The sequence below is a fragment of the Rhinichthys klamathensis genome, unplaced genomic scaffold, assembly GCF_029890125.1.
Source record: "Rhinichthys klamathensis goyatoka isolate OS25496 unplaced genomic scaffold, OSU_Roscu_1.1 h1tg000249l_1, whole genome shotgun sequence".
Lineage (NCBI taxonomy): Eukaryota > Metazoa > Chordata > Actinopteri > Cypriniformes > Leuciscidae > Rhinichthys > Rhinichthys klamathensis.
The window spans coordinates 1,713,882-1,729,556 of record NW_026606771.1 but is presented as its reverse complement, the minus strand read 5'-3'; the positions used below and the strand labels follow the sequence as shown (position 1 = coordinate 1,729,556).

General features: G+C 39.8%; 1 protein-coding gene across 1 annotated transcript; it reads left to right on the top strand.

The window, feature by feature from the left end:
* Positions 1 to 1,758: 1,758 nt before the first annotated feature.
* Positions 1,759 to 15,675, top strand: LOC130100862 (excitatory amino acid transporter 1-like). Its single transcript, XM_056266498.1, has 9 exons — positions 1,759 to 1,769; positions 9,107 to 9,364; positions 9,444 to 9,581; positions 10,354 to 10,561; positions 10,649 to 10,691; positions 10,791 to 11,104; positions 12,771 to 13,004; positions 15,180 to 15,374; positions 15,522 to 15,675. The coding sequence occupies exons 2-9, from the start codon at positions 9,148 to 9,150 to the stop codon at positions 15,658 to 15,660; spliced, it is 1,488 nt and encodes a 495-aa protein (XP_056122473.1). The 5' UTR covers positions 1,759 to 1,769; positions 9,107 to 9,147; the 3' UTR covers positions 15,661 to 15,675.

Here is a 15,675-nt window from a genome sequence, read left to right as displayed (position 1 = left end):
TGTGTTTTTTGACTTGAAATGTTTTTTTCTAGTAAGGTCCACGTAATTATGTCTCAACTTAACAGTACAAAATCCTAATGCGTTGCCTAAACACAAACCATTTATGTTAAGTGAAAAATTCTTACATCCAGAGGGTGGCAGTATAGTGCGAGCCAACTGCCATTTTGCCCGAACTTAATTTGATTGTGTTCAATCTGCTTAAATATATGTAACATTTAAGTTTACTTAATCCACTTGTGTTGGATTACATGATTGATTTGTGTTGCATTAACTAAAACTGGGCGGTGCTTGTTAGTGCCCAGCATGCTTTGCATATGGTTGAATTAAGAGAGAATAAATGTTAAAATTAAGTGTTAATGTTTTTTTGTTGAGAAAATGACAAAAGGGGAAGACTTGATAGTGTGTAATTGTGTTTAATGTTCAATTACATTTGAATTATTAGCACCATTTAAATTACAGTGGGTTACCATTGTGGAGAAGAGTGGAGCATTTTGTTTGTCTGTGGACTGATTTATTTATTTCAACTGTTTGGTTGAGCATGTTAATCTTAGCATTTAAGATGCTAATATGTGCTCCTGCTAGCAAATAGCTAGCTATAGTCTAACAATTTAATTATGTGTTACTAAAATAAATGAAATATTAATGAATGAATGAATATAAAAAATACCCGAATCATGTCAGGAAGCCTTTAAAAAATCACTTTGAGACTACTTTAATAGGGTTGCTTAAAATGACTTAATTCCATGATGTTGAAGTTACATGAACAAATTATGTTGAAGTTAAATGAACAAATTATGTTGAAGTTACATAACAAATTATGTTTGTTTAACATAACCTAGTTATGTGGAACCTGTTGACGAAATAAAATTAAGTAAAGCCAACATATCATTTTTTTGAGTGTACATTTCCATGGTGTCTTTAGTTTGTGCTTAGCTCCTAAAAATGTGTATTCTGTACGCAAACAAGTTTTCACAGAATTAAAACAAAATGCCTTTTATCTGACATTCCTGGACAACTGGGTTTCACTCTGTGCCATATCACAAAATAATTTATCATGAAAGTATACGGATGCAAAAATACAACAATAAAGTTAATATAACCCCTATTAATGCGTGTGCTGTATGAAATGGCAGATTCCTTAGAGGTTCCTTGGGGAAAGCAAGGAAAAGAGCGAGATGAGTTTATACAGTACAACAGACCTAAGACGCTGTGTAGGTGGTGAGTGGGTAGTCGGAGCAGAAGGTCACACACACAGATCTGAAGGCTGGACCTGAACAAGCGCGAGCAATCACGTTGTCATGGCAATGAGATACGCTGAATATTTGTCTCTTTCTCATACAGTACTACTGTACAACAAAACATTGTCATTTAAAATACAACTTTATTTATCATTTAATGAAGATTATATTTCGCATACAATACCTTTAGATACTATTATTGACAAAGTCTCACTGAAAAGTCACAGCCATTAAACGAATCTATCAGTATAAACACACAGTGGGTGTTGTCGCTGCATACACTCAGTAGTAAACGCCTCCCCCAATGAGACTTTATTAACGTGTTGATTCTTCGCGCTATCGGGCAGTGGGTCGATTTTTTTTTTCTCACAGGAAAAAATCGCAACTTCTCTTCCCACGCAAAAATCTCAAGGCGTTTTCAATTCTTTAAACAGTTGTGAGGGCAGAATATCACCGAGTCTCCAGCTTCTGCTGCACGCGACGTAACCACGGGCTACAGAGATAACACTCGGGAAGAGCTACAGAGAAATGGTAAGTCGTGTTGTTTTAAAATGCAATGTGTCTAAATATAGGCTAATACAAAATGCAAACATTTAATTTAGCTGAGCTAGGATGAGGCATCAAATAGTATCTTTCTTTCTTTTTTTTTTTTTTTTGTTATAAAAAAAACCTATCATAAGTTCACAAATAGCCTACAACATCAGTTCTCTGTTTTCTCCTGAGTTTGTGGTGTTCTGGTGTGATCACCAGTTGCTGATCTGTTAGTTTACTATTGGACGGTGGAAAGGACAGGAGCGAGATTATGGTGTGGGTCAGCTTTGTAGTGCTCACCTGGGGTGTTTGGATTTATGCTGATTTAAGATCAGTGATCAGACCACCAAGTAGGGATCAATGGAGTAAAAACTGGCCCTAGATCAGGCCAAAAGGTATGTTTTGTACCTCTAGTGTCTCTCAGTATGGGGTCACAAAGAGGGTGAGAGAGTCAGGCTGTATTATAAGCTGTTTCATGTGTGTTTGGCACAAGTTGAGCTTTACCTGTGGCCACTTCAGTCCAGTATCTCCAGCACTAGCCCACTGCAGAGCAACCATGAGTGGTGAGTGAACCCATCTCAAGGTTTTATACTGTAGATTAGTTAGGAAAATATTCTTAAGTAATTGAAGTGGAATTGCTGGGTGATTGTTTACTTACTAAATCAATTTACTAAAAATTTAAAATGGATCTTGTTCTAAAGTTTTTCTTCTTGATGTGCTATGAGGTGTTCTTATTTTTCTTGATGTGCTATGAGGTGTTCTTTTGACATTAGACAAGCAGTCATTTGGTCAGTTGTCTGTATGATGCTTGATTTCTTTTTGTTAGCCAGTCCATAATTTCTGGATATTTTTCTAGTTTTAAAGCAATAATGCACTGCCAAAATGAAAATTCTTTCATTGTTTACTCATTGTTCTTTCATTTATTTTTCCCTTGGAACAAAAAGGATTTTCAGATTTAGAAGTCTTGGAATATAGAGCACAAGTCATATTACTTTTATTATACTTTTTTTTTTTTTTTTTTTTTTTTTTTTGGAGCTTGACAGCCACAATATCCATGCATTGTATGGAAAAGAGCAACATGGACATTCTTATAAATGATAATCTTAAATAAATATTACAAAAAAAAAAAACTGTTACACTGTTAACAAAGGGAAGAAACGAGAAACAGGTGGATCACATTAATCAAACAATGAATAACCATAGTAACTATGCAAACAAAAGGGAAAGAACAGGAAACAATAATACAATGAAAAACCAATTAAAGATCCAACTCAAACTCAGACAAAACGTGACACTATGTTTCATTCCGCCTATTTTTGTGTGCATTTTGGGATATCGCCTAAAAACTGCTGGATGCAAACACTAAGATGTGCATAAAAATCTAATGCCGGCTACAGACTGTGATTTTGGCAATCCTATAAGATTATGACCAATTACACTGCACGACATGGATCTAATAAACTTGGGTACGACATGTATGTAGACTGTATGATGATGACACCTATTGAATTGTAGGCTCTGACGCAAGTTAGTAAAGAAGAATAAAATGGCATCAGCATGCGTTAGTGGTAAACACATAGAGCAAGATCAATCAGTAGACGTAGGTCGTAGCAGCAACACACTGGCCCTCATTTATCAAAAGTGCGTACACCAAATTTCCAGCGTACACCTGGCGTACACCCAAAACCACGGTGACTTTGAGATTTATCAATATGGACGTTGGTGTACGGCACGCTCAAATCCTACGCCAGCTCAGGAGGTGGTGTACGCACGTTGGTGCAGAAATGCGCAGAAATGCGCAGAAAAACAATTCCTAACACCACACTGACAAACTAAAAGATATGATATATTATGACCAACAACAACAACATAGTAATTATAAACTTCAGTGTTTATTTTTGTGCAACATGGACTTCAATGTTTAATTTATGTGACTTTACCAAAGCATTTGATTTGAAGCATTTGATATGTATTCCTTCAGTTGCGAGCGCGCTTTACCCTGACGTTTCATGGTTAGGCCCGGCAGGTGCGCACGGACTGGGTTCGGTAATGAAAGGCTTTCAATGACCAAAAAATAATTCAGACTGACAAAATAATAAAAAATACATTCTTCTTCTTTTAAATAATAATAATAATAATACAAATAAATAATAATAACGACGTTCTTCTTCTAAATAACAACAAGCGTCATTAATAATAAAAATCATAATAAGAAGAATATTACAAATTGTCATGCAATTATTAATGTGAATGAATGGTAGCCTACTCCACATCACATCATCATCATCACTATTGTACACCCCAATACATGTGACATGATTCGAAATTGAATGCTAATTGTTTCAAAAGACGTGCTGTAAAATAATGCATTGTGATAGGACATTTCGGCTCCACGTCGGAGAAGTTTCTCTTCTGTGCCGTCTTCCGTGTGTCCATGGCGTAAAATGAGGGCGTGGGGGAAGCGGAGACTTGAATATATAGGGGCGTGCTATTCTAATGACGATCGTTTTCAGCCGCGGGATTTATCAAGGGCAGGTATTGCGTACACCTGGATTTCAAAGGTACGCACAGCTTCATAAATCAGGCGGTGAGAGGAGTGTAAGCATAATCTAACGCCAACATATACGCCCGTTTCTACGCAAGAATGATAAATGAGGGCCACTGTGAGATGATCATACTATTTCTGACACTGTCATAAAATTATCTCAGGCTATCTTTGGTCGCAAGACCGTGACAACGTCCGTCTTTGAAACTCTCTTACTGCATGACGTAGGACCACCGTTTAGGGGCCACGACCATCTTTCGTCATCTTTCGTCTGGGACTGCCCAAAATCGTACAATCTGTACCGAGCATTATGCGCTTAATTGAGGCAGATTTTTTTTATCTGATAAGACATGGGCATAAACTATGATGGACATACATTTTCAAAAATAAGTGTTTTAGAAGTATAGAAGTATAATGTTAACAAGAATTTATTGTGAAAAAAAATCACTGACTAATCTTTTCAATCTAAAGTTATATCTAATTTTACAACTTTATTGCTGTGACAACAGAATGCAATAAGCTCTTAAACTCTAAAATTACTTAAAAAAAATTATGATTTAAACAGCTTTACAGCTAAAATAGTACATTTATTTTAACAGATTAATTAATGTTAGTGCTTTTTAAAAATTGTTTTACATTTCAGCTCAATTTTCAGCTCAATTTTTAAGTCCTTAAAAATTGTCCCCATTCACTTCCATTGTAAGTCTCACCATAACCAACATTGTCACATGTCTTGTGACTGTTCGTGATATAGGTTTAAAGAGGACCTATCGTGCTTTAAAAATATATATATTTTACCTTTCCTTTAGTGTGTAATATAGTTTTTTTTTTTTTACCTGCAATTTGATGCAGGTCAGTGTGTTAACAGAGAAATGTCACAGTTATAACATCACATCTGAAATATAAGAGAGGTATAATTTTAAAATTAAAGGTCGATTCAGGTCGATCAGTTTGTTCTTCTTGACTGTCATAATCGGATTGGGCTCAAACTGACAAAACTATTTTGCGTAGTTACAATATTTACATCACCTCAGGCAGCCTCAAGAGCTGATACCCATTTTGGTAAGTATGGGGAGTTCCTTTTATCCTTTAAACATAAAACAGAGCGTTCATACAGAGGATGAAAAATTTTTTTTTAAACATTAAATTATATAAACCTACTCTAGTATACTCCATAAACAAAAATATGAACCTGTAAGTGAGCATAATAGTAAAAAAGTAAGTGCGTAACAGCTATATGGTCACTATATGCTTTTGTTGCTTGGAAAAGAGCAAGTTCTTCTTTTGTTCCAAAAAACATAAAATCTTCACGTTTGGTAGCTAAAACACTGTAAGTTCATACCTTGTAATTGCCGATTCATATCTCGCCATTTAATCAATTCAAGATGTAGAGTAGCTTACACGTTGGTTGCATGAATATTACATCATGGTTTCATTAATTTAATTCCCTATCTGTCAGTCACTTAAATGTTGTGTCGATGTGATGACACTAGGGGTCGCACTTGGGAGCCCCAAACACCTCTGATACTTCAGAAAAGGCCAATGAGAATTGACGAGTGGAATTTGCATGCCATTGCCCATTGCCCCGGACTTATAGCTATAAAAGGAGGTGGCTTGCATCCATTCATTCAGATTTGTTCTTCGGAGCAAAGTGGTTGCAGGTGCAATCGCTCATTCCATTCACCTCTGTAAAAAGGAGGAAACCTTAATCTGCTGGTGTACATAGCGCATTACAGTGATCTCTCTTCCGAATGCACTGTTAAGTGCAGAGAGCTCCCCGGTCACGACTTTCTTTCTTTTTTTAGACAGGAAGTCACTTCAGTTGCTCAATGTCCTGGTTCTTCTGCTGTCAAGCAAGGCCTCGGCTGCAAGTACTGGCGATCTGGGGTTTCAATGGAAGCCCACGGGACTATCATTCCCCGGCACGCCCGTTTCCCCTGGTTGAGTTCATGAATGAGTTAATTTCTCATTCAGGGCTCGAGAAGAGCTTGTCGATGGCACAGGATAGAGTTGCCAATAGCAGTAGGGTGGGCTATTGCCTTAAGACGGCGAGGACTTGGCTGGCAGATGCCTAGTTAGTGGACATGCTTGCCTGGACCCACCATGAACATTGGGCTCCAGTGGAACCCTCCACCATGCCCTGAGCGTTCGTGGTTGGATGATTGGTTCTTGGGTTCGGAGTGCTGCTCACAGACACGCTCTGCCCTAGTTTATTTCTTCCCGGAAGTGCATGAGGAGCTCACAAAAGTCATGGAAGGCACCTTTCAATGCCATGTTGTGCTTCACAAGCTCTTCCGTCCTCACTACCCTTGATGGTGGGGCGGCCAGGGGGTACAGAGGTACACAAGTTGAATAGGCAATTGCGGTGCATTTATGCCCACAGAGCGCCACCACCTGGTGGAATCATCCTAGAATTCCGTCTAGGGCCTGTTAGTTCACTTCATCAATGAGAGTGAAGAGTGGGGACTCTAGGTGGTCCAGCTGATTTGAAGTCAATTAAGCAAAGCACAGGTAGATCTGATCGCTTCCTAGGAATACTCCCATTGCCCACAGCTGGCCCTGGGGCCTACGCAAGGTCTTCTGCTGTCAAGCAAGGCCTCGGCTGCAAGTGCTGGCGATCTGGGATTTCGCCATCAGGGAGGTGAAGTATTTCTCTTTCCCTGGAGAGCTGCTTATGAGGATGCTTCAAATGCTTGTTCTACCCCTCATCGTCTCCAGCCTTGTCACAGGTGCGCCTACAAAACACATCACTTCAATCTTTGCAGATAATTCGCTAACACTTTAAATTCCTTTACATTAGTTAATGCATTAGGTGTCATGAACTAACAATGAACAACAATTTTAAAGCATTTATTAATTTAGGTTAATTGTTCATTGTTTATTTATGTTCATTCATAATACATTAACTATAATATAGACTGCTGTTCACTATCACTCAAGCCAGGAGGCTGTTCTCCTCCACCTTAATGGTGGGCATTTATATAGTGCTATATATATTATATAGCTCCATGGCCACCAAAGCGCTTTACATATTGCCTTACATTCACCCATTCATACACCGACGGCGGTGTCAGCCATGCAAGGCGCCATCCAGCTCGTCGGGAGCAGCTGGGGTTGTCTTGCTCATGGACACCTCAGCACTTGGTCAGGTGGAACCGGGGATTGAACCACCAACCTTCCGGTTTGTAGACAACCTACATCAGGTTACTTAGAGGTCCCAGGAGGTTAAATCCTCCAAGGTCAACCCATGCAAGCATTCTCTGTGGGTCAGACATGCCTTGAGTTAGGTCCAGCATACTCTCATGTAATCCTGCGACCCCGGCCGAGCTATATGCCCAAAGTTCCCACTACTTCTTTCAGGGATCAGGTGGTGAACTTGCCAAGCGCTCCCTTGTGATGAGGCAGACCCAGCCTTATCATTGCTGTGTCCAGTGCGTGCTCTGCACATTTACCTGGACAGCATGGAGAGCTTCAGACACTCTGATCAGCTCTTTGTCTGTTTTGGGGGACAGCAGAAGGGGAAGGCTGTCCCCAAACAGAGGATTACCCACTGGATTGTGGATGCCATTTCTTTGGCATACCAAATCCAGGGCGTGTCGTGCTCTATGGGAGTGTGAGAACACTCCACAAGGAGTGTTGGATCCTCCTGGGCACTAGGGAATGGTGCCTCTTTAACAGACATCTGTAGAGCAGCAGGCTGGGCTACAGCCAAAACCTTTGCGATATTTTACAATCTCCGGGTTGAGTCAGTGTCTTCCCGAGTGTTATCAGGTACGAATAGGTAAATTTCGGGCAACTGGCAGTGTGTATTGCTTGCATAGAGTGATTTTCTCCTCCTTAAGGTGATAACTTGGGCTTTTTGTCCATGAGAGTTCCCTGTGTCTGGCGAACCCTGGAAGCCCTCCTATTCTCCAGTACTCATCAGTAGCTGAATACGGCCGAGGACTTCGCCGCCAGGCCCATTACTTGTGGTATGTCCCCTTTTAGGTGAGCCCTTGTACTTTGATTGGGTGCTCCATATATGCGCTGATTCCCTGTTGGTAATCCCATATGATGTATTTTCCACTGTTCAGTTTCCCTGTTGGCAAACTCTGTGTCTTCCATTGAGCCTCGTGCTGTCACCAGTCGCTATGGGTGTGAAGTTTCTCCCTTGCCAGGAAGAACCCACCATAGAGACTTCTTTCCACATGTGGTACTTCCTATTGGTAAGTCCATGTGATGTATTCTCTACATGTAAACCTCCCTTCAGGCAGGGTATGGTCTCTGCAGTGCCCTTTTTCCTGCATAGAAAAGTTACAACGTGGCCTGATGCACCTGATATTAGGCACACAGCAGCCTGCCTGCACCGCCAAACCTCATGACACAGTTCAGCTAGTTGCGCCGTTTCTTATAGGGACCCCTAGTGTCATCACATCGACACAACGTTGAAGTGACTGACAGTTAGGGAACATCTTGGTTACTATTTTAACCTTTGTTCCCTGATGAAGGGAACAAGATGTTGTGTCCCTCCTGCCACAACACTGAACTACTGCTTAAATGGCCGGGACACTATCTCGGCTCCTCAGCACACACCTGAATGAATGGATGCAAGACACCTCCTTTTATACCCAAATGTCTTGGGTGTTTGGGGCTCCCAAGTGCAACCCCTAGTGTCGTTAGATTGACCAAACGTCTCGTTCCCACCATCAGGGAACAGACACTCTTTGAGAAAAAGTGAACTTTAAGTCATGAAACATTGCAAGTCACAAAAAATGTTATCCTTGATATAATTCTCCTCAATGTTCTGCCACAGTTTCCCATGAAACACTCTTGGACCATGTATTAGAGCTGATTATGAATGAGAAGCCTCCAAACAGCACCAGCCTGTTTCTGAGTGAAGATTCTGAGAAGCCACAGCGTGCTGAGGAGGGGCTCCACCGTCTGTGTCGAGTATTACAGAAGCAGATGTCAGGAAGTAGGCGAAAGATGGGCTGCATCACACGAGACAGCGTCAAGACATTCCTGCGAAGGAATGCGTTTGTAATCTTCACAGTGGCTGCTGTGGCTTTAGGTAAAAGGTAAAAGGGAGGGAAGTGTGAAGTATGAAAGGGTTAACAGACGTTTCATTTTAAATTTCTAACTGTATGTAGGGGTGGTGCTGGGTTTTGCCTTGAGACCTCATAACCTGTCCATCAGGGAGGTGAAGTATTTCTCTTTCCCTGGAGAGCTGCTTATGAGGATGCTTCAAATGCTTGTTCTACCCCTCATCGTCTCCAGCCTTGTCACAGGTGCGCCTACAAAACACATCACTTCAATCTTTGCAGATAATTCGCTAACACTTTAAATTCCTTTACATTAGTTAATGCATTAGGTGTCATGAACTATCAATGAACAACAATTTTAAAGCATTTATTAATTTAGGTTAATTGTTCATTGTTTATTTGTTCATTCATAATACATTAACTACTGTTAATATATAGGCTACATCTTCAAATGTTTAAAAATATATAATATAGACTGCTGCTGTTCAAAAGTTTGAGATCAAAAAAAAAAAAAAAAAAAAAAAAATCAGAAGTGACAGTTAAGACAATTATAATGTTACTGAATTTTTCTATTTCAAATAAATGCTGTTGGTTGAACTTTCTATTCATCAAAGAATCCTAAATAAACGCTTTCCATAAAAATATTAAGCAGCACAACTGTTTTCAATATTGATAATAATAAGAAATGTTTCTTGAGCAGCAAATCAGCACATTAAAATATAAAACAGTTATTTTGTAATAATTTTTCACAATATTGCTGTTTTTACTGGATTTTTTTTATCAAATAAATACAGCCTTGGAGAGCATAAGAGACTTTTCTTTTTAAAACAAAACAAAACTTTTGAATGGTTAGTGTATATGAAAGCTATATATATTTAATTATCTATACTACATTAAGTATATTTAAAAATGAACATTGACCAGTTCTTGAGCAGAAACATTGGTCTTTTATTGTCATTTCAGTAGAAATGCTCAACTACAGATCCTTTGTGTCTTGGCTCATCATGTTTTTGTGCAGGAATTTCCTCTTTGGACAGCAAGGCTTCTGGGAAGATGGGAATCCGGGCCATTGTCTACTACATGGTGACTACGCTTATAGCAGTTTTCATCGGTATTGTCATGGTGATTATTATCAGGCCGGGTAAAGGCAGCAGGGATAGGCCAGTGGCCTCTAGTGGCAGCATTGAGCCAGTGCAGGCCGCTGATGCGTTTCTGGACCTGATAAGGTGGGGAGAAAGTTTCATTTGACTGTTGAAATCCTTGTTTATTTATTAGATGTTATGGGATCAGATTTTTTCTTGTTGTTTCTACAGAAATATGTTTCCACCAAATTTAGTTGAAGCCTGCTTTAAACAGGTTTGTAAATCCTCTCCTAATGCATTTCTATAAGATTAAAGTGCCTCTACTCATTTGGTACATGTAACAGATATTACTAATCACCCATTTTTCTTGCAGTACAAAACACTATACAAGAAAACTGTGCTGACAAAAAATGTCACCATCATGGTCAATGCGACAGACAGCATCAACTCTACAGATCTCAGCCAAGTATCCAACTTCAGCACAATCCTGCAGACCATCCAGGAGACGGTGGAAGAGGTGGTTCCTGTCTCAGGTTCCTCAAATGGGGTGAATGCCTTGGGGTTGGTGGTCTTCTCCATGTGCTTCGGATTAGTGATTGGAAACATGAAACAGCAGGGCCAGGCTCTCCGGGACTTCTTTGACTGCCTGAACGAAGCTATAATGCGCTTGGTGGCCATCATTATCTGGTTAGTGTCCTGATGTTCTGATAACCTATAACCTATATAAATTATGATGGCCCTGACAACAGAGTTAGTCATTTAAGATTCAATGACATGATGCTATCAATTTGTTTTTTAAACATTAAAAATGCAATTCATAGATATAATGACTGGAATACACCTCTTCAAAGGTTTTATTTTTGAATTTTTTGGGGACCATAAAGTAAAATTTCAGTATTCATTCACAACTATCTTAATATAATAATGAAGAAAAAGCACATAAAAGAATGAAATTCTTGAAAATAAAACCTTTAGGTTATTTGGTATAATCATTTATTATTATTAAAAAAATATATATTTTAACAAATGTTTCACTGCTTTGAGTCATGTGGTGTGACCAACAAAGTGATGTGGCCCAATCAACAAGCAGAAACATAAAAGAGAGGACCCCTGCAGACCCTCATGACTGTGTCAATTTCAATATGTCTTTTAAATTATCAGAGAATTTTACCCTTTTGTGGCATGGCAAGGTGTGTTCAGGTTGTAAAATGTCATGTGGTGTGAACTGATGATTCATAATATTTGTAAAAACAATTTTTTTTTTCAACTTCAAAAATATATTTTGCTTGCAGATAATGATTAAGATGTGTACACTGACACAGTTGTGGCCAAAAGTGATTTTCTGAGGTTATATTTGTTTTGAATGTACCTACAAGTTTGATGAAACTATCAAAATATGAGGAAATTATTTCATATTTTTATAATATATTTTAAATATGAGGTAAGAACTAAACACTTAACTTGGTTAAGGTATTTCTCTGACAAAATTATTTGTCAGGAATACAAAGCATACATTGACTACATATTTAGTTATTAATGTTTATTTTTTGGTTAATGTTTCATTTCTTTATCACAAATTAAACAATTGACTCCAAGCACAACTATGCAATATAATAAGATTTGCATAAGTGAAGATGTCAATTTTCCTAGGCCGGACATCACTTTTGGCCACTACTGTATATTTAAGGAACTTAAAATGGTATACATTTAAAAAAAAAAACCTGACACCTGAATTAAACTTTCTTAGAACTTGGTACAGTATATATATATTTTTTTTTCCAGTTTTTTTCCAGTTTTTCTTTTACTGCCACAGTTAAGTAATTCTGTAAATTAAACAATCTCTCTTCTCATTATTACACACAAGTTATTATTATTATAATGTTTCATTTTATATTGAGAAACTATATCCTTATGAGATTTTTTCTAAATATTATGATGACATATTAACTGATAATAATGTTTATTTTGAAGGTTCATATGAAGTGTCATTTCATAATGAGAAAGGTTCTCATTATTATTAACTTTGTCATTATTATGAGAAATTTCTTCTCAATGTAACAAGATGCTAAGTCATAATTTTGGGACACTTTATTTGTGGCTTACAGATTACTTTTTTTATTATGATTTATAGATTCATATTTTTTACTCAACTGTGGTGGAAATCGGCTTTCAGATAGCGTATTTGTCATTGGCTGGAGTAAGAGCAATTGTTTTAATATAGAAATGAAAATCTTTAATATATTTTTTATTTAAATTTCATCTCAATATCTTGAATTTAAAGGCTCTATTTATGTATGCAGAATTTACTATTATTGCTGTAAAATGTCTGTCACATCTGACCTCTGTTGAGCAGGTACGCTCCGGTGGGTATCCTCTTCCTGATTGCAGGGAAGATTGTAGAGATGAAAGACCTTGCTCAGGTGGGCGGACAATTAGGGATGTACACGGTATCTGTCATTGTCGGGCTACTCATCCACGGCCTGTTCGTTCTGCCTCTGCTCTTCTTTGTGGTGACCAAGAAGAACCCTTTCACCTTTATTGCTGGGCTGCTACAGGCTCTGATCACCGCTCTAGGCACCTCATCCAGGTAATCACCTGTGTAAATAAAATATTTGCTATATCTAATGGTAATCAGATGTTGGTAGTATTTAGGATTTTCTATAGATATAGATAGCATTTTTTTTGTATAGTGCAAGATGTGCCATATTTTCAATATTTTATTATAATAAAATTTGATAATATATACAATATAATTTTAGTTGAGTTAGTATGTGGAAAATACATCCTATAGACTCACCAGTGGGGAGGACTACATAGAGAAGAGTCCCTGTGGTGGGCTCCACCTGACGAGGGGGAGACTAGCTGCTTCACAGCGACTGGTGACAGAGCTAGCTCCGTCCAGGGGAAGACACTGGATTCACCGAAGGGGAAATTGAACAGTGAAAGAATACATCGTATAGGGTCACCATTAGGGAACAACTACATACGGTGCACTAGCCAGATTACAAGGGCTCATCTGAAAAGGGGTTCAGGGTTCACCATTTAAGGGAAACTCAGACTGGACCTAAAAAGTGCACGTTATCACCTCAGGGAGGAGAGAGGTGCTAATGCAAGCACTTCATCCAACCAGTTTGTCCGATTTTTACCTGTTATTACTTAAGACTCAAGACAAAACTGTTTCCATGCGTAGATTATAAAATCTCGCAATAGTGTTGGGTGTAGCCCCGCACAGAGCTCTATATATGACTGCTAATGAAGAACTGTTTGCCAGAGCAGATGTGGTTGCGAGGGAGTGTGCCCTCACTCCTGTACAAATCCTGAGCCTGATAAGCCCAGAGAATGGCATCCACAATCCAGTGGGCCTTTCATTGCTTGAAGACAGCCTTCCCCTTATGATGACTCACGGGGACTGACCCGGCAGCAGCTCTCTCATCGCAGCCCTCAGATCGCCTTCAGGACCAAGACGGGAATCAGCTGAGGATTCGCTGAGTACGACCGCAAAGTCTCAATGGGCATGCTCTCGCAGAGAGGAAGGCCAGAAGAGCACGGTCGGAACGGCATCTTTAAAAAAACACGATCTGCCTAAAGAAATTGCCTCTTTCAGAACGCCGCTGATGCACCCAGGGAAACTCTCTTCACTTATATGTTTATCCCCTTATTCATAGTCGGTGGCCGAACGCTGTTCCTTGCATTACCTCTGGGTCAGGACTACCCTCGTGGATTACCTCTGGGTCAGGACTACCCTGCCCTCCGAACCCAGGAACCAATCATCCACCCGTGTGCACTCAGGACAGGGTGGTGGAGACCACTCAAGCCCGATGCTCACGCCTGCCTGGGAAAGCATGGCTGCCAACTCTGCATTAGCCAGCTGAGTCATCTGCGTCGGAAGGTATAAGCCCGCCCTCAGATGCTGTGATCCTCTCGAGCTCCGAATGAGAAATGAAGCTTTCCTGAGGGTGAGCCACCAAACTCATCCAGAAATTTGACTGAGGAGAATGAGCATGAGATGCTCGCGGGGACTGACCTGGCAGCAGCTCTCTTATTGTAGCCCTCAGATCGCCTTCAGGACCAAGACGGGAATCAGCTGAGGATCTCTGCTTTTTGTTAAAGAACAAGATTCACGACCACAATGTCCCAATGAGCATGATCTAGCAGTGAGAGCATGAAGCATTCACGAAGGACACGGAAGAGAGAAATCACCCGCAACCAGAAGAGCACGGCCGGAACGGCATCTTTAAAAAGACGTGATCCGTCGTGCAGCTCTTTTGAAAGGAATTTGCACTTTTAATAAGGAATTTTTTTTCCGAACAATGCTGATGCATCCAGGGAAGCTCTTTGCACTTATATGTGCACACTGGAGTCCGCTGTTCTATGCTGATGATCCAGCTGGAACCGTTTCTTGCAGAGGTGAATGGAAATTGCTTCTCTTTAGTATCAAGAGTCGCTTAGGTGCCGAAGAACAAAGCTGAAGTGTATGTGCAAGCTGGCCCGCCTTATTTGGCGTGGCCTGGCATGCAAATTCCACACGTCAATTCCATTGGCCTTTTCTGAATATGTCTCTTAAGGGCGACCCCTAGTGTCGGTATTTCGACACAATGTGACATTGTGACAGACAAAAAGGGAAATAAATTTACAATGTTAGCTGTGGAAACGTGTCATCATAGTCTGTGATAACTATACACACCTGAATAGATTTGAATTGACACCTTTAGTTTTAACAGCACATGCCACTATGGTTTTATTATTTTCTTGTCTTTCTCAGCTCTGCCACCCTGCCCATCACTTTCCGTTGTCTTGAAGAAAACAACCATGTGGACAAACGAGTGACACGTTTTGTGCTACCAGTTGGAGCCACAATCAATATGGATGGCACAGCTCTGTATGAGGCAGTGGCGGCCATTTTTATTGCACAGGTCAATGACATGGACCTGAACTTTGGCCAGATCCTCACCATCAGGTTAGTACTGGCAGTGTTTATCTCTCATCCATTTAGCAAAACATTCGTACTTTGCCAATTTTTTTCCTTGCCAACAACTTCTCCTATGAGCTGTTTTCCAAAAAACTCAACTTTTTCCAAATTGAAAAGCTCTCATGTTTCTCTCAGTATTACGGCGACTGCCGCTAGCATCGGAGCAGCAGGCATCCCTCAGGCTGGGCTGGTTACTATGGTGATAGTATTGACATCGGTGGGACTGCCCACAGAGGACATTACACTGATCATCGCAGTGGACTGGTTCCTGTGAGTCTCTCTCAAATGT

Bases quoted from the DNA above. Each gene is read 5' to 3' on its own strand.
- LOC130100862 (XM_056266498.1), top strand. From the start codon at position 9,148: ATGAATGAGAAGCCTCCAAACAGCACCAGCCTGTTTCTGAGTGAAGAT. The intron at 11,105-12,770 runs GTTAGTGTCCTG...TCTGTTGAGCAG, and splicing joins TTGGTGGCCATCATTATCTG to GTACGCTCCGGTGGGTATCC. The intron at 13,005-15,179 runs GTAATCACCTGT...TGTCTTTCTCAG, and splicing joins GCTCTAGGCACCTCATCCAG to CTCTGCCACCCTGCCCATCA.